The following is a 25,537-nucleotide window of genomic DNA, read 5'->3' as shown; positions in this document are numbered from 1 at the left end:
AGCTGTGTATTTTGGACAAGGGTTTCAAGATGCCTGCATGCTCTCTCAGAAACTGTTTTGCATCCAAATTTGCATGATGTCCAATTTCCTCAAGGAGGTGTTTAGCCAGAAAAAAATGAAAGTAGTCAATAGCCAAAATATTTGCAGTATTGAACTTACATCCAGCATGCACAGTGAATGGGGAATTTGTGGCCAAACTAAATTAGGAGGCTATCAGAAGAGCACTTTTCCTGTGTTCTCTGTGGTATCTGCCTGCACTCTGGGTTGGTCTATCCTGTCATTGACTGTCTGCTGCAGATTGTGCTTGCGAAAGGACATCACAACTGCAATGGGCATGCATGTTCCTAAGAATAACTGGAAGACGAGTTGTCATTGAAAGGAACTCTGTCTGAAACTCACTTCCAATTTTGGCTCTCTGACCCTCTACCTTAGATGATGTCTCTGTTTCAGACCGTGCCTCAGAGCTCTCCTTCATTATTTCAGATAGGGGCTTGGAATCAGTTATCCAACAAAATAGCATTTCTGTTTTGTAAACTTTCTGGCTTTAGGAAAAATGCAGAGATACTCGTAGAAATTAATTCTGTGTGTGTCCTATGACCAGAAAGAATGAAACGTAGCAAAAAATCTGTGACTAAACCAGTAATCATTTCAGAGGGCAAATAATGAAAAGAATTAATCAGAGGAGAAAAATAAAAGGGGGAGCCCACGAGGAAGTTTGTAGGAAAAAAATAGATTCTTATTTGCAAGTAGTTATATCAGCACTACAATACAGTGTATGCATAAGTAACCCAAAAAGGTGGGTGTGCACATATCGTGCTTGTGATAGTGAACGGCGCAGTGACACAATAAGGTGAAGAACAGCGTGAATGGCACAAAAATACAATTTTTTTTTTAGGTCAACGATACAATGAAGAATATGTACAAGGCAGGTATTTTGGTTAATTTGCTTAGGTTGACTACAGTAATGCTAGAGGTTACGTTGAGTGGTCGATGGCGTTTCGACCTGTACGATTCCAGGTCATTATCAGGATCGGGTTACTTTAACCCCTTGGCTGCGGCGGTAATTCCACCGCAGCGCTAGGGGTGACGGGGGGCCGCGCGGCGCCTCCATGCTCGTGACGGAACCACTCCGTCACGAGCCTCGGGCGCGCTGTGCTTGTGACGGAGTGGTTCCGTCACGGCCCCGCCCGCTCAATGGAACGCTCAGCGCAGGCGCGAAATCGCTGCCGCGCAGGCGTGGCGCCCGGGCCGTGACGGAACCACTCCGTCATTAGCACAGCCCGTCCGAGGCTGGTGACGGAGTGGTTCCGTCATCAGCACCCAACGGGTTAAGTGATATAGTGCTGTGACAGTAGTTGATGGTCCAGCTGGACATAATTCACGATGTGAATGATCCTGGCTGCCTCTGTGGAGAAGGGCACAGGTACAATGTCAGTACTCTAGATCCTTGTAGAATCAATCGTTATGGACATGTAGCAGTGTAGCAGGATCCAGGGGTCGGGTTTCAATTGACCACAACTTTTAAAGACGGTTGAGTTACCTTAAGGGAAAGGAGCGGTCCTCGATAGTCCACAGCTAGGAAACCAGCAGGATAAGGCAGCGGGAATGGGTGGGTAAAGTGCCCCATTTTCAAGCCCACGACTGGGGTGTGTCTAGGCAAAGAGCCGGTCCATGGATTCGGATCCGGCAGGCAAGGGCAACGGGCACGGGCGAGTAAAGCGCCCTCTGTCAGAGCCCACGTTCACATCTGAAAGAATGAAAAGCAATCCTGTGAGTATAGCGAAGTGTGATCATAACAGCAAACTAAAAAGAGAAAAACATTTATTTAACTCATTGCTGCACAAAACTCCTTTAAAAAAGCTAAGTGAAAAGGAGCAAAAAAATGAGTTCAAATTGCAACACATCCAATAAGGTTGAAAAGCACATTATGCCAAATTTGTCCCTGACGCCAGGAGAAACTTCTTTGGGAGATGTGCTTCTTGTAGATGAGCGAAATGCATGTGACTCTCAATAAAGTTGGACAAGTGCCCCTCTGCTTCTGCCCCCCTGCCCCACCTTGGATCGTGAAACCCCCCTCTCCCACAGGAAAGGGAAAATCAACCACAAACAGCACACATCCTTGGTGTCTAGTGGGATCCTTGCTCATCGCACCCGCAATCCACTAGCTGGGCTGTTTGAAAGAGGCATCACTGGAAAGGGGAGACACTTGCCTTTCCAGCAATGCCTCACTCGCATAGAGTGGTGGGGGCAGGTGGGAGATATCCCACTGGATGCCCATAGAGCTGCATTCACCTGCCGTCTTGTGGGATCTGTGATGCGCCGTTCTTGGAATTTGCACGTTCTATTTGGCTGAGGTGAGGCCCTAGCCAGGCAGAACCTACCACTCCCGTCAGTAGGTGACTCACTGTATAACCTGCGCTCACCCTTGGGTAGCTTGGCACTGAGAAGTCCGGTTTATTACAGAGGCAATGTGTAAAGCATTGGCACAGCACTCACACAATAAATACACTGAGTGCCACAAAAGAGACTTCGAAGGTGGTGTATTAAATAAAGTTTGTATCCAACACGCACACATTAATTAACAAAACATGAACATAATGCATTTCTGCGCATAAATCACATTGGGAAATATCACTAGCAGTACTAGGCCCAACGTGTTAAAATGACATCAGTAATATGCACACTTGGTAATGATCCTACTTTAGCGCTGCGCACCCTAATGCAGTGTGAAACGTTGTCAGAACGAGGCCCAGCCTGGTAATTATTATAATTTAATACTGCACAGTTATAGGGTGAACCTCAGATCACGATGATATTAGAAATGTGTACACACGGATAATTATAACACTTTTAAACAGCACCATGGACCAAGGCCGCACGGGTAAAAACCAATGTCAAACGTAGAATTCTTTTGGTAGGGAATCCACGTGTAAAGCAACACAGCCATACGGTGTAATTAATTTCAAGCCGTCACACTCACTCTCTCACACACTCCCTCACAACACCGTAATGCGATGCGACTGATATAGGAGCAGGTCAGTTGACAGTGCACAGGCAGACGCCGTGGCCCAAGCCCTTGTCCCCACACCCATGGGATAGCGATACATCTTCCCCCTGGTATTAGGCCGCTCGCAGCCGGATTCACACTTAGTCAGGGTCCCAGGGAAGAAGGTGGGGGTAGTCGACCAATGGGGGTTTGGCCACTACTCCGGAAGTTAACTCGAGGGATGTGGAGCAAAAGGGGACTGAGGGTGACAGTCGTTCAATCAAAGAAATCCTCACTGTGCCTTGCGGTACCAGTATAGATCTGCAAAGCACAGGGCGGAGTGGGTCACACAGTCTCTTGAGCCGCTTGCGATCGGTCTTGGAAGCGTTCCTTAGCCCAGTCAATTACTCTCACCAGCCAGACCCAACCCAGGCAATACTACCTGGCAACACGAAGTCGTCGGGCCGGGTGAGGGGAGGTCACCTGGTCCGCTGCACTGAGGGCACAAAAGGAATAATCAATGAATGGGGGTAAAGCAAGGGAGCCTCTCGGAAGAAGGTGGCACCCCGTCAGACAAACGTCAATCCAGGCAATCCGGGCACAACAGAATACAAATTTGCTCCTCTGCACCTCCCTGTAAATGAGGCTCAACATCTGGTGCGCACTGATAAGAGTCGCACCAGACCATTCCAGTCACACATAACGAAGAGTTACAAATTCCGTACCTCCCTGAAAATGAGGCACAGCGTTTGGTGCACATTGCTAAGGGTCACTCCAAACGATTCCTGTCATATGCATAGGTGCAAGTTCAGCAGTGCCACACGAGGTAGAATGAGGCACTACTATGAGTACGTTCCCACCTCCCAGGGTCGGAACCTGTGAATCGGACACTGCATGCAATAAGCATGAAGTCGGCATGTCGCACGAGAGACATGGAACAATCAACGAAGTGGGCCACACTGGGTCCCGCAACCAGTGAATCCGCTCACCATCATCAAGGTACTTATGCATGTTGATGCCCCACGATGCTGGGGCCATACTCCTTGGCTGCGAGCTGTACTTTTTGAGCTCTGCACAAGGCAATCCAGCCTCGAAGCACAATACTTGGTTCCACACTCATGCCGTCCTACCAGTTGGGATCCAGCAGACGATGTGCACACTTAAGAGGGCACCGCTCTCTAGGTGTCACAAGTATATGGTGAGGGTCCCTTATGGGAGGGCTTTTATGTCCCTGAGACCTCCACAAGAGAACAGAGTGTAAGCCAACAAGCCCTTGAAGAACACAATTCATGGTTCCACACAGCAGCAGGTAGTCCGCCCAGGCCACAATTCAGGAAGTGTGCACTGTCACTTCCAATGGCAGTAATTCTCCTTGTACAAGCAGATTCCTCTGGCAGTGTGCACCACGCAGTCTCAGGATCTCCAGCACCACATTTCCCACAAGTGTATCGGTCATGCTGTAGTATGGCACCAGTAGTTATACTGTAGTGGGCCTTTGAGGTTGGGAGTGGTTCAGAGGGGTTCCCTTTCAAAAACAGATGTCTCCCCTAAATGTCAGTCCTGTCTGTCATTGGGCAGTGAAATGCAGATCTTAATCTTTAATGGGCCATAATCTGGCTTCCAAGAGGCCAAGTGTCAAAACCTCTCACTCCAATCTATTCAGCCAGCCCTCAAATGGCAGAGATCTGTTGTTCCAGTTGCATTCCCAGTGTTTATAGCTATCTCTGCGGAATGCACGGATGTGCTCCCCCATCCTGCAGTGTGGACGGAAGTCAAACTAAAAGGCACACATAGAGTTTTAGGCATTTTTAAGCAATTAATGACAAATACCTCTTTGCCACAGGAGAGAATTTCTCATTGTGAATCCAATGATAGAAAACATTGAGGCTGCTCTACTGTAAGCCACAATTGCAGCTTGAAGTAATAATAATAATAATAATCCACATTTGTAAAGCGCGAACAAACACCCGTAAGGGTTTCTAGGCGCTGGGGGCCGTAGGGAAGATTAAGCAAGCTATTGCCCAGAGTCACATGGTGCTGGGCTAATCTGCTGCCGGTGCCGAGGATCGAGCCGTGATCCCCAGATTCCGGAGTCAGTCGCCCAGGCCGTGGCGCCAAACCTCTTCCCTGAAGTACTTTCAACCATTCTCCAACTCACCCCCCCCCAGAAGAACGACCCGATGATGTCCTCTGCACTCTGGATGGCAATATGTCATCCTTGGCTTGTAAGGTTTAAAACCTGCCCCAATAAGAAATTGGAAAATAAACTACCCTGAAAAGCAGATATGACAGAATTTTTTAATGAAACAAAATATAATGGTGCCACATAGGCAACGGGTCCAGTAGCTGTAAAAGAACACTGCTCTGAGGGGAGTCCGTGCAAAGTAATATAAGCAGGTGGAGCTGCAGTTGGTTCTGTATCACTTAATTCTTCTACTCTTAAGAGCAGCACCATATCTAAGCACCCGGCTCGGCACTTTAACAATGTTCTCGTACACAGGGGTCAAGGTGTTCTTTCCTGGAGGTCACTCAGAAGTTGCTCCATAAAAAGGCTAGGCCAGTAAAGCAGCGTTGCATATGGGAAGAGGTCCTCTCTAGGGACCCCTCACCTCTGTGCTAAGAACTTATCCTGAACACCTTATTTATATCTTTGAAAGACCACTAGCATCAGTGAAGAAAACGTCTTCCTCCTCTGATATAGACTCCAAAGAAAAGAAACCAGCATTTGCAGTGCAATAGGCCTCGCATATGCCAGAGTTTAAGCTGATTGGTGCAGATGCTCCGTCCATCACCACCCCCTTTTGAACCGCTTTGTTCGCCATAAGTTGGTAGGGTATGCTCAGACACGAGTCCCTTGCTCACTTTGCCTCTGGATTCAAGCAAGCCTGGCTGAAGACGGCTGTAATGCCAGAAACCGGTCCTAGGAAGCTTGAATCCGGTCCAGGGAAGGCATGGCTTGGCAGTTCGGGCTAGACTGTTCCCATGAGGCACAGGGTCAGACTGATTTGCATATGGCCATGTCTGAACTGGGGTGGCAGAGTGGGCTAAAGAATGGTGATGGATTAAACCCAGATCTGTTGACTGGGTGTGAGTCTTTGATTGGTTCAGATGCTCCGTCCATCACCACCCCCTTTTGTACCGATTTGTTCGCCATAAGTTGGCAGCATATGCTCGGACGTGAGTCCCTTGCTCACTTTGCCTCTGGATTCAAGCAAGCCTGGCTGAAGACGGCTGTAATGCCAGAAACCGGTCCTAGGAAGCTTGAATCCGGTCCAGGGAAGGCATGGCTTGGCAGTTCGGGCTGGACTGGTCCCATGAGGCTCAGGGTCAGACTGATTTGCATATGGCCATGTCTGAACTGGGGTGGCAGAGTGGGCTAAAGAATGGTGATGGATTAAACCCAGCTCTGTTGACTGGGTGTGAGTGTTTGATTGGTTCAGATGCTCCGTCCATCACCACCCCCTTTTGTACCGATTTGTTCGCCATAAGTTGGCAGCATATGCTCAGACGTGAGTCCCTTGCTCACTTTGCCTCTGGATTCAAGCAAGCCTGGCTGAAGACGGCTGTAATGCCAGAAACCGGTCCTAGGAAGCTTGAATCCGGTCCAGGGAAGGCATGGCTTGGCAGTTCGGGCTAGACTGTTCCCATGAGGCACAGGGTCAGACTGATTTGCATATGGCCATGTCTGAACTGGGGTGGCAGAGTGGGCTAAAGAATGGTGATGGATTAAACCCAGATCTGTTGACTGGGTGTGAGTGTTTGATTGGTTCAGATGCTCCGACCATCACCACCCCCTTTTGTACCGATTTGTTCGCCATAAGTTGGCAGGGTATGCTCAGACGTGAGTCCCTTGCTCACTTTGCCACTGGATTCAAGCAAGCCTGGCTGAAGACGGCTGTAATGCCAGAAACCGGTCCTAGGAAGCTTGAATCCGGTCCAGGGAAGGCATGGCTTGGCAGTTCGGGCTGGACTGGTCCCATGAGGCTCAGGGTCAGACTGATTTGCATATGGCCATGTCTGAACTGGGGTGGCAGAGTGGGCTAAAGAATGGTGATGGATTAAACCCAGCTCTGTTGACTGGGTGTGAGTGTTTGATTGGTTCAGATGCTCCGTCCATCACCACCCCCTTTTGTACCGCAGAGTTTAAGCTATTGGCATTGTAAATGACAATACCTTTCATTTATCTGTTTTGATAAGTAACACATAAATAAAAGGCATTGTCATTTACGATGCCAATAGCTCAAACTCTTGCAAATGCTAGACCTATTGCATTTCAAAGAAGCGCCGCCATTGTCCCGGGCTGCTTGGAAAGTGAAATAGTGCTGACAGACTAAAATAAGACTTACTGTGTAACAACCAAAGTAAAAGGGCCATTTCTCATGGAAGGACTAAGGAGGAGCTAACAAGCCTATTAACTAATCAGAAGCCAGCATTTGCGAAGGACAATGACACAAGCCAATGACAAATATGGGTGGAGAGTGGGCGGGGCTTCAAGTCCATACTGGAATACAGCATGCCTCGCAAAGCAGCGCCAGGCTCGACCTAAAAAAGGGCATGCCTCCATTATTGCCATTCCTCAGGTCTTAAGTTTTCACTCTCTCTGAAATGCTTTTATCAGACTCTTGAACAGAAGTTCCTCTACCAGCTTACTCATTCGCTATTTTTAGGAAGCTTACTTGACTACTTGAAATTATTTTCTGTCTCTGCCGACACTGCTTTCTAGAGCATTCTTACATTCATCTGTCTGTAATCTCAGTCGCCTTTATCTTCCTCCACGTCAAGCCCATTCCATTCGGTACAGTTCCTGGAGAGTTGGTCTGACAGTTACATCCTCTGATACCAGAGGCTAAGCATTGAAGTTACGTGTGCCAGATAAAGTATTCTGTAGATGCGTACTTGAAACCTGTAACTAGCCTAACCTATATTTAAGAAGGTAATTTTATTTTTAGTTCTGTGCATGAGTATTGCCTCATTTTCGTTGTTAGGCTTGGTGACTGGTACACAGAGTATGTTATGTTATATTATGGTGATTTATACCGCGCATAGCTGCCCCAGCAACAGGGCTTCCCAGCGCTTGCAGAACGGGAGGCGGAGAGGAATGTAGCTAGATGGATGTGAAAAGCCAGGTTTTAATCAGCTTCCTGAATGTCCAGTGATTACGATTGTTGGGGGCAGCCCGAGGGATGGAGTTCCACAGTGCAGGGGCCTGTATATTCATAAGGTTTGGCCAGCAGGGGGAGTAAAGTTTTCTTCAAACAGTATTGTTAGATTTCAAGTTAGTGAGGCCCTTACCTGCTCAAGTCCAAAGTGTGGATTGAACCTGTCTGTCTCCTAGAGGAGTTGGCCTAACGGCTAGGGCGCTCGACCTCTGACCTGGGGATCTGGGTTCGAGTCTTGGTAATGACGCCATACATCCTGTGATTCTGGGCAAATCACATAATCTCCCTGTGCCTAACAAAAAATTAATGTGTGTCCTCATGTAACGTAACTGGTGCTATGTAAAGCGCTCTGATACCCGATTCGGTTCGGGTCTAGTTCGCGCTATATAAAACTCTGCAAAAAAAAAAAAACACACGTCCCATAATAACACCCTTCCATCTAGTGGAATTGACTACACTTTTATATTGCTTGCACTCCTTTTCATTTCCCTGGTGGTCTAATTTCCTGTGTTCGTCCCTCCAGGATATCCTGGGCATCCTGGGCCCTCATATGTTATCTCGCTACACTGCTTCCCTATGGATCTATCGTCTTATGTTTTGACTTTTCTCATTACCTCAGTACAGATGACGCATGCGTTTTTTTTCCGTGCATTGCTCACTTCCAGTCTGCCATCCGCAGTGGATGAACCTGTGAAATCCTGTCCTCAGCTGGTCGAAAGCCACAATTCTAACCGAATTTCCAATCTCTTCGGACCATACACACGTATCTCTTCTTATACATTGATGCTCGGCCAGAAACTTTGAAGAAGTATTTGATTGTAGGGTGTGTCACTCTAGAATCCTTACTGAATGCTACAGGCACAGCTTGACGTGTTTTATGTTGTGGTTTTTCATCTGGACATTTGCTTCACACCTATAAAACCAATAATTCAAAATAGCATTGTACTGTTAGATGGCTTTCTTCTTTCTTGTTATAACGTACAACAAAATCCAAAATATAACAGTCTGCTTTTTGACACATGATTTGTTTATGGCAGGTCAAAGGATGTAGTAAAAAACTTTTTTAAACATTCTCCGGTTCTGACCTGGCGTCGCTGCATCGTTGAATACAGGATGGCTCACCCAGGGTCAAGAAAATGGACTTATGCTTTAAGAGAATTTCAGTTCACTGCTTTAATAAAAGCTGTGGTCGATGTTTGCCATATATGTAGCCATATAAATTATGAACTGTCAAGTCGAATTGTAGGAACTGCTGATCACTGCCCTACAAGAAACCAGTTTTTTAGCACTTTCTTCAATTGAAAATTCTCTGTTTAGCACTGACATTTTTGTACTCTTATTTATTTAAAATATTTCAATCTCTTTTAAAGAAAAAACACATGACAAAACTCAGCCGCTATGCTTTTATGCATTATAGGCAAAATATACGATGATGAACGGTGCAGACCTACCTGTGAAGGGTAGAGGGGTGGAACACATACTTTTGCTTTATGCATCGTGTTTTGTCACCTGTAACGGTTATTAAATGGGAAAGTGCACATCCAGATCCCTCAACGTCTTGTTCTGATGAATTTCATGAAGTTGCTCGAAATGTTTGAGCTGACCCCTAGCAGGTCTGGGGAAGAGTTGTGGTTTGGGGGAGTAGGGGAGTAAGTGGCATAACATGCGAAGTCTCGGCCAGTGCGCATTAGAGTTGAGCACGTTTCACCACAATGGGAAGCCCAATAACTCGATGCGCAGCCAGTACATCCATGAGACTAATTTGAATATGAAAAGGTAAAGGTTGTTTAATTTGGTATTCTTTTCTTCCCAGTGTGTAATAACCTTAGAAGGCTAAATGGTATTGAGAGGAAGAGGAGGTTCTAGAGTTTCAATGAAAATGCTGAGGGTTTATTGCCTCTGGACCACACGGGGGCACACCTTGACACACACTGCATGTAGGAAAGTGCTATTTGGGAGATCCTGTCCGATTTGGAAGGATCAATGACATGGAGTTTGACTTGTGGGAAATGTGCTCCAGTGTAAGAAATTAATACTGATTTAGTCTGTACCTATCGTGTACTTAGACGTGCTTGGTGTGCTGCAGCACTAGACCCACTCAGGATCAATGGATGATCCACAGCCTCTTACTATCTGCCACATGTTTTGAGAAGGCTTGTATAGCTCCCATTCTGCATTTAGTACGGTCTTTAAGACCTAGGCACTTCTAAGGAACTCATGTATAGCCTGTGGTAAAGTGTTCTCTTTTTCGGGCAATGCCCTAGGTCATATAGTATCTGCAGAATTAGCATAGTTTTGGGACGAGATGTGGATGTGTGCCAGTATTGTCTCATTTCAGTTCATAAGATGGAAACTGTAAGTGCTGGACACCCCATCAACCGTTTCAATGGGCCAGATGAGGTGTCACCATTTGCATTTCCATATTGGTGCACCTCTGTGAAGATGCAAAAAGTAAGATTGCCTAGCATGTTATGGGCATGTCTAGTAGAAAAAGGTTGAGGATATTCATACGTGTCAGCAGTTCGTGCCACATAGGGAGTACGTATGACAGTAAACTGCTATATGGGGTACTTTGATGTTGGATCAGGTTCACTAGTAGTTTCACTAACTGAGTGCTGAATCTATTGGACATCACAGCAGCTCAATATTTTCTAAGATAGGCATTTCTAAGCTGCAACCTGGCACTAGCAGTAATACACATTCCAGCTGTATTCTTGGTACCTTACTGGTTCTGGTAGGGACGCCTCTTGCCTAGTGCGACCAGGGACATTGAGCCCCTGCCCTCCAAAAGCAGAGTGTTTGGAACCTTGCTAGCCAAATCTATTGCATTGCGTCATTGAATTGTGCTAGAGCCCACTATCAAGATGTATGCACTCGTGTTTTTTTGCTTCCTAACTAGATTAACGTTTTTGTTGTCTGGGCGCAGCTTCCAGGTGAGGCAGGGCTCCCATTACTCGAATGTCATCAAATTAGACAGGGGGTACCGCAGGGATCGACCTGAGCCCGACCCTGTTCAATCTCTATGTGGCTCCTCTAGCGGAGATTGCTGATGGGTTTGGGATCAGGGTCGTGTCCTATGCCGATGACACGCAGCTGGTGATCTCCCTTACACAGGCAAAGGATACGGCAGCCTCCAATTTCGTGGCATGCCTGCAAGAACTGGCCGCATGGATGGCTAATAACTGCCTGAAGTTGAATGGCACTAAGACCAAGGTGCTTGCGGTGGGGAGAGCACCGTCTGTATGGTAATCGGCCTGGTGGCCCCAGAGTTTGGGGACCACCCCTGTCCCCTGCGCTCAGGCAAAGAATCTAGGGGGGTGGCTGGACACAAGGCTCTCCTTTGAGTACCAAACCAGGCCAGTGGAAGGCGCCTGTTTTGGAGTCCTGAGGGTCCTTCGCAAAACCCTGGATATGCTGCCTACTGCAGCCAGGAAGACCATGGTCTATGCCCTGGTGACATCACGCCAGGATTATGGCAATATTTTTTATCTGGGTGCTACGACAAAGTGTATGCTCAGACTTCAGGGGGTGCAGAACTCAGCAGCGCGTTTGGTTCTGATGCGCCTAAGGAGGGCCTCTGCGAAGGCAGCACGGGCTGCACTCCACTGGCTGCTGATAAGGGAGAGAGCCCTGTCCAAGGCAATGTGTGTATGCCATCCTCCCTCCTATTGTCGGAGCTACTCAACCCTTATGCCCCGACATGCCTGTTGAGATCAGGTCGGGTGGGTCTGGTGTGCGTTCCCGCTATTAAGAGAGCTAGGATGGGTGGACGCTCCTTCCGCCTGCTGGCTGCCCAGCACTGCAACAGACTCCCCGTGTGTCTCTGGATAGAGACCCGGGAGAGCATTTTTTGGAAAAATGTGAAACTTCTCTTCCCCTGGGATAGCTAGTGAGGGAGGTTCAGGGTGTGGAAATCTGTGCAGTTGCACCACAGCGCGGGGACACACTGGCCGAGTGTAACCATGCGCTTTACAAATGTGCCTATTATTATTTTTATTTTTTTGTACTTCTGTTTTGGCAAAATGTGCTTTGGCCCTTAACTACAACAGACCCGTGCAGGCAATTTTGATTTTTATTTATTTTTTCTCCGCTAAAGACCCTGACCCCCTGCCCTGAAATCAAAACCCAGAGTCCAAACGTTGGAAAACCATGTCAGTAGGAGTTCTAGTGACTGAAATTAATGAGTCTTCATGAAACATATAATCTCTTTGGTTGTTGGTTGTTTTATTAAAATATATAATCTGTCTGAGAAATTGCTGTTTGTAAAATATTTCAATCTGTATGATCATGCTGATCCTAAATTCATGATGAATCAATTTTATTGTTTTCCAGATCGTGAGGACCAATCCATACTGTGCACGTAAGTAAGCCAAATGTTTATCTTTAATCTAAAGCCTTATTTTTAAGTTTGCTTAGTCCTATTTCTGTGCATATATCTTTTAGGGCAATACATCCCTTACACCTGGTTTGGAAATTGACTAAAAACTAGGTAGCATTGTCTTTTTCTAGATTTAGCAATATTCTTAGTGAAATGGTGGCTGCCATATGTGCTATTAGTTCATATCAGCTTCATGGTAACCGGCTTAAGAATGTATTGACATCTGTCCGGGGCTTTAAGTGTGATGAAAAAACTGTGTGTGTGTGTGGGGGGGGGGGGTCTCTCCAAGGGGCGTGGCCAATGTAGCTTAAAACACATAAGCTAAAAATGTGTGCATAACATAATGTGCCACCTGACTTTTATTTAGCTGTTTGTCGTTGGATCCAGATATAATATACAACAAGTAACATTACACCTACAACAAGTCAGGACTATTGGATATGTAAATGGTTGTTGCATAAGATAAATAGCAGCAATTATGGCTTGTATACAATATCGAAAGAGCTTCCACTTAAAGCCCTGGTGACACCACAACAATGTTGCTGCTCCTGCGTTTCAAAAAGAGAAGGGAAATCCAGAGACAAAATGACTCTCTTTAAAGGATTCCCCTTCCCGTACAACGCTCACCTGGCATGGCATCATGCCATAACTTCTCCACTAGTGAGAAGTGAGTAGCATGAGCATGCGCACATCGACGTGCCTGCTGTCACTGTAGCCCGGGAAAAAAAACGGACTGCCTGTGCGGTGCCAGGGCACAAAACAGAGCCCGATAGAGACCCGTTCCGAGGCCTCCTTTAAAAAACTGCCGGTGCTCAGACCTGGGGAGACCCTGTTCACTTAAAGCCCTGCAACTATCATCAGAGAATCTCTTTATATATTTAGAAATATTAATCCTTACTCTGGGATTGGTATGTGCCATTGTTCCCAGTTTCTTGTCTTGTCATAAAGGCTGTTTCTAATATATTTTTTTTAAAGGCACATTAACCATAATTATGCATCAGTTCCACTGTTTATAACCATTATAACATTTTGATGCGTGACAGTTTCAGTGACCTACAGTGTAGCATACAATTCTAAAAGAGAAGTACAGCAGTCCCAACTGCATGGTGTAACGAAACAGATTATAGGAGTTTACTACAATACCGATAGGCTATGAATTTCTGCTGTTACTGTTTGTCATTTGATAAAAATATAGATTTTCTATTGTTCTCCTGACGAAAGTTTTAATATAAAGATCATTTGCAAGGCTAACATGTTTAGCCTGGCCTTTTTCTCACAATAGGTTTGGGGTAGGGAGGCTTGCTCTCCTCCATAGCAACATTATTCGCTTTGCGATAACTGGTTAACATTCAAGTGGATTGTGTAAGAATAATAATCGTGGTGAAATGTGTAGTTTTGCAGCGCTGTGACTGTCTCTCGTAGAACTATGCTTTAGACGGAGAGAGCTGTGGTATATAAATAAATAATACCGGATCTATTTTTGAATGAATGAATGAATAACAGATAGCTCAATAAATAAGAGTCAAGATTCGAGGTAGTAGGAGTTTTGCAGGTTTAATACAGCATAAGGACAGGAACAGGACAACCTGCATAGGAATAGGATGACAGGGCCCAGCAGCTGCTGGGGCTGGGATGAGCGCGCTGACTTTTAATAACAATACATGAGCATATATACATAGCGCAAACACATAGCATTACATTGCAGTAGGCGTAGCAGTGGGTGGAGCAGAAGGCGTGACGCGTAGCAGTCGCGAAAGATAAGAGTAAAAAGAAGGTGTAACTCAGACATGTGATGCAAACGTAACAGAATATGTCATGAATGGGCGGAAACATAGGAGGGGGCTACCTAAGGAGCCGGGACCTCTAACCTGGTGGTGCGCGCAAACTGGCAATGACGTGTCACTAGGAGAAGCTGGGGGCTATGAACTCTGTGCTAGGAGCAGAGACTAAAGTCTGGAGGGTCGGAGCGACATGTACCTAAACCCTATCTAGCATCTGATGTTTAGGGAACATGTTGATATAAACTAGAAGTCATGAGGGGAAAAGCTAATTGACTCTAAGACTGGAGCATACATTTATTCTACATGTAGTGCGTGATGAAGAATATTAAATGACCATTAAATACAGTATTTCTCTTAATATGGAGCCGAATAGGCTAGACAATGACGGAAACTATTGATGCAGTTCAGTAGCTTAGGAATGCAGGGAAGGAGGACTAAACTGATAACGGGAATCATAACATAGTCTTGGCAGACTCAGAGGCAGAGCCAAGCTGCACCGGGCACTGCGAGGCAGGAAGTAAGTGAAAGGTCGAGGATACAGGTGGGGGCTGTATCGCTCCTCAGCGAGGCTCAGGAGACAGGGGCTGAATCTGATGTCCGGGCCCTGTTGAGGCCTAGAAACGGGGACTTTATAATGAAATAACGTGCACACCGAGAAACGTGGCAACATTACTTTACATAAGCCTGATATTCGTAGTATTCACGGGGACTGGAAAATGACATACCAGAGGTGGACACAACTATAATTGCGTCTTGAATCGGACATGGGGAATAACATATGCATATTGGTCATGCACACATAACATATGATGGATGACTCGTAGGGACACAGAACATGACAAAATTTACTTTTCCACATTCCCTCCTTGTCACTACGTTTCCATCAGGAAACATCAATATTCATGATACCATCTATCATTTCATACAGTACCATTTGTTCATCTCGAATTGTCTTGGAACGGGATTTAGAACGGGGTTGGGACTAGGAATACAAGAGGTAGCACACATGCCGCAAATCGCAGGGCCACATTGTATACAGAGACAGCAGCTGAATATGATTGCTACTGCGATACCTAGAAGGGACAGGACTTTCCATCCCCAGGCGGAAATTATATTCCAGAACCAACCGGACCATGTCCAGGTGCCTGGATCCTGGTGTAATAGATGGGCAATTTTATGAAGTCTGGTTATAGCTGAATAAACAGACGGCGCGTTATTTGGAATGAAAATGCAGCAACTAGATCCGATGACTCTACAGGCCCCGCCCCTATCGGCCAGTATGACGTCAAGGACGAGACGATTCTGGAGCACAACAATTCTCATAAAGGATTGCTCTTCGGTTAAGTTACCTAGAGCGGAGGCAGTCTCATCTACTACAGCTTCAAGGGTTCTTGTTAACCTACGGATTAGCTTACTGTTTACAACTGTACCTAAATAAGGGAACACACCTTTATCAATATCAATGAATTGCTCTGCAGCAGTTTCAGTATAATCGACAATCGGGAGATTTCTCTTGTGTCTAGTATGTACTAGGAAGGAATTCCTATGGTAGTCAGGTGGGGCTAGGAAAACAGGTGGCAGTAGGAAGGCAATGTAACAGGTTCCCTCCCAATCGAGGGGCAGACGAACATATGCGGTTTGACCACAAACAAAATAAGAATGACGTGAAGCTTTGAAAATAGATTTCCCACTGTCACTATACTTGACAATAGTAGTACAATCACTATGTCCTACATGTACGGAACCATTATTTCGGACACATAATTCGCCTTTGACTGGTAATACTGAAATAGCAGGTGAGTCTGGAGTAGTATCAGACTGAACATTCAGGACCATGAAATTCGAAGAATAGTTACCTAAATTATACACTTCATTTTCTGGATCTAAACCTGTTCTGTGGGGGAAACCTTGCTTGTCTGGGAAACATGTGCTGTTAAGAAAAGACATATCTGTTAAGGAGGACGTTAACGTGGACCATGCTCCACACGAACCATTATGTGAAAAAGGATAAGGAAAGAGTGGCAGAACTCCCTTCGACGTCTGGAAAGGGGGGAGTCGACCACACACCCAACAATTAGTGGCATTGCTGGTCTGGTGTGAATAATGCAACATACGGATGAAGGTATTGTTACGCATAGCGAGGCGGTATGAATATTCGTGAGGAGGCAGATCACTAAACGTGTGCTCTACTGTAACATTAGAAGGCTTATTTACATGAGGAACTGGAAAACACAGGAAAAATGCGTAACTAGTGCAGGAAATCATTATGCTGATGAATAATATGAAACTCAGAAAAATGATACATCGAATTCAGTTTTGACTGACTCTCTCACTATGGGGGTCTATTTTATACATGTCAGAAACAGTTTAACCGTTTCACCTAGGGGAGGACTTATACAATCAAACTGACTGACTTATTTTACTAGACCGGAGTTTTTGCTTATACTCCTGCTGCGGAGTTTTCTCTACCAAGGGAGGGGTTGTATCAATGTCATTTGCGGGACAGTCCTTAGGAACAATGTTTTGACAAGTCTTGATATCCTGGGAAATGTTTTTAGAGACCGGTTTTAATCCGTAGAATTTCTTGACGTGCGAAAGGTGCACCCAGCCGCGGCGTCCTTCCAATTTCACAGCTGTACGGGTGGTGAGGAGGACCTGACGGGGCTCTTTCCAACGTGGCTCCAGCGGACTTGATCTGTCGAAGTTACGTACGAGCACCATCGAACCTGGAACGATTTCATGCGGTGCCATCTCGGTATTGTCTGGAAATGCGGCGGCAACCTGTGAACGACATGAGTTGAGGGCAGACATCAAGGAAGCTAGGTAATCTGTCAGCATATTACATGAAACATCAGTAATACTTCGGGGTCTAGGAGTACCCCACATGTTAGGGGGGCGGCCGAATACGACCTCATACGGGGACAGACCTGATCTGGAATGTGCGACCATGCGCATATAAAACAAAGCGACTGGCAGAGCTACTAGCCAGTCCACACCCTTATCTTTACATATTTTGGCAATTCGAATTTTCAGAGTCTGATTATGTCTCTCGACTAGACCGGCTGCTTCAGGATGGCGTACACAATGGAACTTCCACTGGTACCCTAACAACAGGGAAACGTGCTTCATCAGTTCAGATGAGAATGGCTGACCGTTATCAGAATATACGACTCTAGGGAGTCCATATCGAGGGAAAAACTCACGAACCAACTGCTTGGCAGTGGTCGCGGCTGTGTAATCTGGGACTGGATACGCTTCTGTCCATCTGGACAAAGCGCATACAACTACAAGAACATACTTGAAACCTCGACATCGCTCCATCTGAATATAATCCATCTGGAGGACCTCAAAAGGGTGGTCAGGAGGCTGGAATCCCCCTTGTTCCACCGGGACACTTTTACCTGGATTAAACTGACAACATATCATACAGGTACGGACTTTCTGCTTGGCTGCAGCTCGTAAATGCTTGTTGAACCAAATGTTCTGGATACTGTCTAACATAGCTTTTTCTCCTAAATGTGCTGGACTATGTGCGGTATTAATGATGACTTGAACCATAGAGTCGGGGAGAAACCATGTGGCTCTACCCTTTGTTAACCATCCTTGATCTGTCTGGACCCCTCCTTGTTCGGACCATTTCTTGGTTTCTTCAGGAGTAGCATGTAACTGGATATCTATGACATCTTGTGTAGGGTCCTTAACTGTCATACATGTAGTCAGATCTGGAGTGTGTGTCATGTTAACTGGACTGTCTAGAGTCTGTGCTGTAAGCTTGGCTGTGCGATCTGCTAGATCATTACCTTGAGAAATAATGTCAGTAACTTTCGTATGTGCTTTGCATTTCATGATAGCAATGGATGTCGGTAAATGTATTGCATCTAACAGAGCTTGGATAAGGAAACCATGCTGAATCTTGGTTCCATGAGAAGTCATGAAACCTCTCTCCTGCCAGAGCACTCCAAAGTCGTGTACAACTCCAAATGCGTACCGTGAATCTGTGTAAACATTAACTTTCAGGTTCTTGGCGTGTATACAGGCTTGTGTCAGAGCAACTAGCTCTGCTGCTTGAGCGGACAGGGTATCAATACGGTGTGTTTCAATAACTTCGGTGTCAGTAGTCACTGCATACGCGGCGACTAGTTCTCCTGTACTAGTTCTCATACATGAACCATCCACATAAAGTGTCAGGTCAGGGTCTGGTAACGGAATGTCTGTCAGGTCTTGTCTTGGCTTTGTCGTAATGTTGACTACTTCCACACAGTCATGTGTGTCAGGATTTGAATTAACGGATGGTAACAGTGTAGCAGGATTCAGGATGTTGCAGCGTCTAATATCTATGTGTGGCTGGAATAGTGTCAGTTCATAACCTGTTAGACGTGCAATTGTCAAGTGCTGTGTTTGTGTTCTATTTAAAAGAACCTCCACGGAGTGTGGGACTTGTACTGTCAAGGAGTGTCCTAAAACTATGGAATCACTTTGTCTGATAGCTAGTGCTGTGGCTGCAACTGACTTGAGGCACGCAGGCAACGCCTGGGCGACTGGATCTAATGTGCTAGAAAAATAAGCACACGGCTTGTATTGTCCTGCTTGGTCTTGTGTGAGAACAGATAATGCTGTACCTTCGCGTTCAGTGACGAAAAGTGTAAAAGGCTTACTGTAGTTCGGTGTAGCTAGGACTGGAGCTTGGCATAGGGCTTTCTTTAACTCGTTGAAACTAAGTGTATGTTCAGATGTCCAAGGGAGAACAGTCGATACGGCTGCCTCCTGTGTCGTTAACTGTATCAGTGGCTTGGCTAGAAATGCATACTGAGGAATCCATTGTCTGCAATAAGAAGTAAGGCCAATAAAGGCACGTACCTCCTTCTGGGTTCTGGGCTGGGGAAGACTCGCTATCAACTGGATACGGTCTGGTGTCAACTGCCTACCCCTCTTGGACAGTAAGTGTCCTAAGTAGACCACTTGCTGGACACAGAATTGAAGCTTCGAAGGGGATACCTTGTGCCCCATCTCGGCTAGGAAATACAGAACCGTGAGTGACGCACGCTCGCAATCACGTTCAGAACGGGCTGTGATCAGTAGATCATCAACATACTGGAGCAGCGCAGTGTCAGTTGGCATGTGAATATTATCTAGTTGTCTCTTAAGTGCTTGACTGTAAATACTAGGGCTTTCTGTGAAACCTTGAGGAGCTCGTGTAAACATATAGCTCCTTTCATTTAAACAGAATCCGAAAAGAAACTGGCTGTCTGGATGGATGGGAACACTAAAAAATGCGTTCTTGAGGTCTATGACAGTGAAGAACATGGCTTCGGAATCAATGGCTGTCAATAGGGAAGAGATATCTGGGACAACTGGGTACTGAGGAATAATACATTTGTTAAGTTCCCGTAAATCATTCACTAATCGATATACTGGGGGTGCATTTGGATCAGTACGTTTCATGACTGGAATGATCGGAGAGTTACATACATTGGAGTCAGTTTCTACAACTACTCCCTGAGCCATGAGCTCGTCTATAATTTTGGATAAGGCTGCTACAGCCTCAGGTGGCAATCTATACTGCCTGATTCGTGGTAACACTACACCTGGTTTGAGAGTCACACGATGGGGTGTGATTTGCATGTAACCTACATCAGTTGGACCTTGCGCCCATAAATGCTGCGGAACTTTAGACAGTCTGGAATCAAAATCTCGTAATACATAGTGACCCTTAAAGTCACGTAGGAACAATCGTATTCCCTCTGGGGAACAACATATAACTGCACCTAACTCTTTCAGTGTTTTAATGCCTAATAGATTTTCTGGACATGACTTAGTAAGTAACAGATCAGTAGTGCGGGACAATGGACCTACTTCTAGAGTGACTGGCTTTGAAATCTCATTAACGATAGGCTTTCCTGAAAATCCAAGGGAAACATTTCTTGAGCCTGAGAGCGGAGCCCCTGGAACTTCGGCATGACTAATTGTGGTCCTACTTGCCCCTGTATCAATCAAAAACTTTCTGTCTTTCCCTAATACTTGACTGTGAACATAGGGACCTTCTTGATCTACAGGTATCTCGATGAGAGGCAAGCCTACCTCCCTCTCTAGGCTGTTTCATGAATATGGCTGGTACTCTGGATACTCAGACTGTGCATACTGGTACATCTGCGATGTAACATGCTGTGTTGCAGCAATAGGCTGCGGTACTGTAACTGTCTGTGGTGCATTCTGTGACTGAGGAGTCTGTGAAACTTGTTCTTGTCTAGGCGGACGTGGTCTTTCTTTAGTCTTACCAGTAGCTATGTTGTGTTTCAGAACTGCACACTCATTTATAAAATGACCTGGCTGTTTACAATAATTGCAGTTCCCTTTAACGGGAGCTGCAGGATGACTGGCTTGATTCGGACCCCTCTTCTGACTGTCTTGAGGAACAGATTGCGCAACTAGTACTTTCATTTTCGTGTCTTTCATACGTTTTCTCTCGTGTTCTTGCTCTTCCCTGATTCTATTCTGGTGGTACTGGAGCATCTGGAGCATCTGGGACGGAGTATTTGCTTGCCAGGTACTTTCAACTTTCAGAACTCGGTTTTTAATTGGTGGACTTGAATTCTCGACTACTTTGGTAACGAAAAGGTGAGGGTATGACTCACTACTTGTCTTGAGACCACTGTTGATACTAAAGCACTTTTCAAACCTAGAATAAAAATCACTAATATCTTCATCTTGTTTCTGTTTACAGGCTGAGATTGCATCCCAGTCTTCTTTTCTCGTTGTTAATAATCTGGGTAAAACTTGAATTAATAATTCTGGTAATTCTTTACATTTCTCTCCAAGACCAGTACCTGGTACACGTATCTTATCTTCTGCTTCTAGGACTGCCCAATCTATCTTTTTCTCTCCCACCTCCCATTCTTTTTCTTTTAGCTTTTCATACACCCCTGCGGGCAGCAGAACCTTTAACATTTTAATGATATCTGGGTAAGTGTATTCTCCCATACGGAGCATGTCTTTTAATTCTCTATGGAACCCTGCTGGATCTTTGTCATGACAGGGAATTAATTTCTTCATTTCGAGGAGTTCCATCTTTGTGATTGGAGTGTATACAAACACTCGCTGCATTTCGCCACCCGCTCCTCTGACTGGGTGGACTTCTCGTAACGGATTCTGTCTGTCTATGTAGAATGATTTACTTTCTGGGGGTGAGACATGAACAAAATGCGGGTTTAAGAATGTTCTATATTTGTGGCGCTGTTCTAGAATGACACTAATTAAATCGGTACCTAGACCTCTCCATTTGTACTGGAGTAACTCGTTCAGGATATCATGTAACGGACCTGGATCAGAGTGTTGACCCTCATACAGAGTAATGAGGTGCTGGATCATATACATACCCACCAGTCGCTGCTCGGCTGGGGGCATTTTCAGAAACATTTGTGCCACTATTTCGTCTGGAAAAGTGGTAGGATCAGTAATCCATCGGACTGCTGACCGAACTATTTCTTGTTCATGCATGGTACTTAACTTACTATAACCGATTCGTGATTTCAGAATGTGATCGGTAGCTTGAAATACTTGTTCTAGGGAACCTTGTTCTGGTGCTGAATGATGGAAAGTTGACTTGTGTTCTAGACGTAAATGGCGATCTGGAAATCTAGGTTTTCCTACATACGCTATTCTGGCGGGATTCTCATCGTCTTCCTCTTCAGGATCAGAGGTACTTTCTTTCTCGCTTACTTGTGCTGCTTTACGCTGTTCGTGTATCTTTATTATCTCTCTACGGATTTTCTTGTACATACTTTCCATGGCACCAATGGTATTGTGCTTTCCTTCGGCTATATTATCACTCCACTTTGTTAGAGTTTTCATTTCTTCCGGGTCTTTAGACGGGTAATCCTGTTCTCTTATTAGACAGTTAATTAAGAACTTTAATATCATGCGCTGAATCTCGGCTTTCCTTTGAGACATGGCATCACTAATACTTTGTGGGTCATCCCCTGTACGGATGAAACGATATATCCTGTCTAGATCTTCTTTCATATTTGGTAGGGTGACTAGATACTCGGTCACTCTCCTTACGCGTACGGAATATAAAACCATATTAAACTCGCCTGGAACTGGGTCATAAACACATTCACCAAGGGTTTGCCTGATCTCTGCAACAGACTTATTACTTTTTGGAGTACGCTGTGATGCTTGAGCATGTAATTCGAGTGCTGATAAACGCTTGTATGGCGGCGGGGTTTGAGGAAGACCTCCTCCTGCGGCCCCTAAACTAGAATCATCAACTGATGCTTTCCGTCCTGGCAGGGTCGGTAATTGTAACGTGGGCTGGACTTGTATAGCGGGCTGACCCGGGGGGGCTGTTAAGGGCACCCCGGTGTCTGGAGGAGCAGGAATTACCTGATTTACAGGGACTGGCGGAGCGCGAACAGGATTTGCATATTCGGGGACTGTGTCGTCCAGATAGGACGAAATAAAAATATCAGCTGCGGTCGGTTTGTGACGTAGCTTGGTCGGAACTAATGGTGGCGGGAAATTACTGGATGCCTCTGGGGTCGCTTTTGGCAAGCCCTCAGCAAGAAGAGGATACATACCCTTAATGAGGGCATTCCTCTGTCTGTCTGATTGCTCAGTTCTAACTCGTTCACCTATCTCGATTAATTCTCTTTCTTGGGCTCGTTCTTGGGATTCTCTACTTAGTTCTGTCTTTCTGATTTCTTTTTCGGTTCTTTTATGAGCTTCTTTACGCCATAACTCGATGGCGTCTTTCTGTGATTGTCTGGCTTTCTTTTTCCATAATGCTTCTTCTACTCGCATGATGCATTCGGCATCCCATGTACCCGATACGGGCCATCTATACTTTTCTTCTAACTGTTTGGTATACTCTACCCATAAATCTAGATACAATATGGCGCTTATGCCATGCTTCTGATACATAAAGTGACCTGGACTGTCCCTGGGCGGGACGGGAACTGCTGCTTCCAGCAGACCCTTTCTAGTTTTTAACTGACGTAATTTTGAGAAGAGCGGCATGACTGGACTATAATCTGGACATAATACAATACACAATGAAAACACGAAATCACGTCGCACTCATACCACAACATTAAAATACATGAAGAACATTATGAATAACAGTTCGAACAGAATACCACCTGAAAATACTTGAAATTTCTCGAGAACAGAACTGACTAGAACAGAAACTAGATGCACTGCTGAAACAGTACGAAACTTACCGGTCTCTTAAAGAGACACGTCAGGACCCGCATCCACCGAAGTGGACACTTCGTTTGTGGGACTGTGTACCACCAACCCACAGACCAGAGTCAATTAAATTGACCCTGTCTAGATACCACCCCAGTAACGGTACTCACCGGGCAGCAAGAACGGAAGGCCTCGGACTGGACTGGACTGCTACGACGACGAACTTCGGACTTCGGACTTCAGTTACGGGTGGACCTCCGGATACCTCGGACCTTGGACTCTTGGCTTGGGCTCTGGTCGGGACTCGCCGCGTTCCTCCACCGTCTCGTCTGGATGCTGGACCGCCTCCTCCGTCTCCTCCGTGGGCCTGAGGGATACTTGAGCAGAAATATCTGCCACTGCGCAGAAGAGTTCCGTCACGACTGCAGAGGGTCAGGGGGTCGGCGTGGCTTCACCGACGCGTGGGGAAAGGGCAAGTCCCTGTTCGGGCGCCATTATGTGGTATATAAATAAATAATACCGGATCTATTTTTGAATGAATGAATGAATAACAGATAGCTCAATAAATAAGAGTCAAGATTCGAGGTAGTAGGAGTTTTGCAGGTTTAATACAGCATAAGGACAGGAACAGGACAACCTGCATAGGAATAGGATGACAGGGCCCAGCAGCTGCTGGGGCTGGGATGAGCGCGCTGACTTTTAATAACAATACATGAGCATATATACATAGCGCAAACACATAGCATTACATTGCAGTAGGCGTAGCAGTGGGTGGAGCAGAAGGCGTGACGCGTAGCAGTCGCGAAAGATAAGAGTAAAAAGAAGGTGTAACTCAGACATGTGATGCAAACGTAACAGAATATGTCATGAATGGGCGGAAACATAGGAGGGGGCTACCTAAGGAGCCGGGACCTCTAACCTGGTGGTGCGCGCAAACTGGCAATGACGTGTCACTAGGAGAAGCTGGGGGCTATGAACTCTGTGCTAGGAGCAGAGACTAAAGTCTGGAGGGTCGGAGCGACATGTACCTAAACCCTATCTAGTATCTGATGTTTAGGGAACATGTTGATATAAACTAGAAGTCATGAGGGGAAAAGCTAATTGACTCTAAGACTGGAGCATACATTTATTCTACATGTAGTGCGTGATGAAGAATATTAAATGACCATTAAATACAGTATTTCTCTTAATATGGAGCCGAATAGGCTAGACAATGACGGAAACTATTGATGCAGTTCAGTAGCTTAGGAATGCAGGGAAGGAGGACTAAACTGATAACGGGAATCATAACATAGTCTTGGCAGACTCAGAGGCAGAGCCAAGCTGCACCGGGCACTGCGAGGCAGGAAGTAAGTGAAAGGTCGAGGATACAGGTGGGGGCTGTATCGCTCCTCAGCGAGGCTCAGGAGACAGGGGCTGAATCTGATGTCCGGGCCCTGTTGAGGCCTAGAAACGGGGACTTTATAATGAAATAACGTGCACACCGAGAAACGTGGCAACATTACTTTACATAAGCCTGATATTCGTAGTATTCACGGGGACTGGAAAATGACATACCAGAGGTGGACACAACTATAATTGCGTCTTGAATCGGACATGGGGAATAACATATGCATATTGGTCATGCACACATAACATATGATGGATGACTCGTAGGGACACAGAACATGACAAAATTTACTTTTCCACAGAGCCATGGCCATCATGATAATCTAACCAATGCATCAGTTGAAGAGAAGAATGACCAATAGCAAAGAAGGCCAGGAAGGTCAGACTAAACGATCTTTGCCACTCCTGAATTTCACCATTTTGATTTTGAGCATAAGAAGAGTGGTACACAGTCAGGTGACCGAAAGTCAGGAATCCTGGAATGTTGAGTTTGCAACTTGTTCACTATGTATTTTTACTGATAGAAGTTCCTGTTGTCAAAAGTAAACCACTTTAAGTAGGGTGCAAATGCAATTAGATATTTCTGTGTTAAGTGCTAGTGAAGAGGCTATATCTTCATGCATGCAGGAAGCTTCCAGGACGCTTGAAGAATTAGCCG

At 45.7% G+C, this 25,537-nt stretch overlaps 1 protein-coding gene across 6 annotated transcripts in view; it reads left to right on the top strand.

Annotated features, from left to right (window-relative positions):
• Positions 1–25,537, top strand: part of MYH10 (myosin heavy chain 10) — a 1,407,286-nt gene that overhangs the window by 162,622 nt on the left and 1,219,127 nt on the right. For all 6 annotated transcript variants that reach the window (XM_078654665.1, XM_078654664.1, XM_078654663.1 and 3 more), the window contains exon 4: positions 12,478–12,505. In XM_078654665.1, coding sequence (XP_078510791.1) covers positions 12,478–12,505 — 28 coding nt within the window. The remainder of the gene's footprint in view (positions 1–12,477; positions 12,506–25,537) is intronic.

This window comes from Lissotriton helveticus, chromosome 7 (assembly GCF_964261635.1).
Source record: "Lissotriton helveticus chromosome 7, aLisHel1.1, whole genome shotgun sequence".
NCBI classification, from domain to species: Eukaryota; Metazoa; Chordata; class Amphibia; order Caudata; family Salamandridae; genus Lissotriton; species Lissotriton helveticus.
This window is presented reverse-complemented; position numbering and strand designations above follow the sequence as displayed.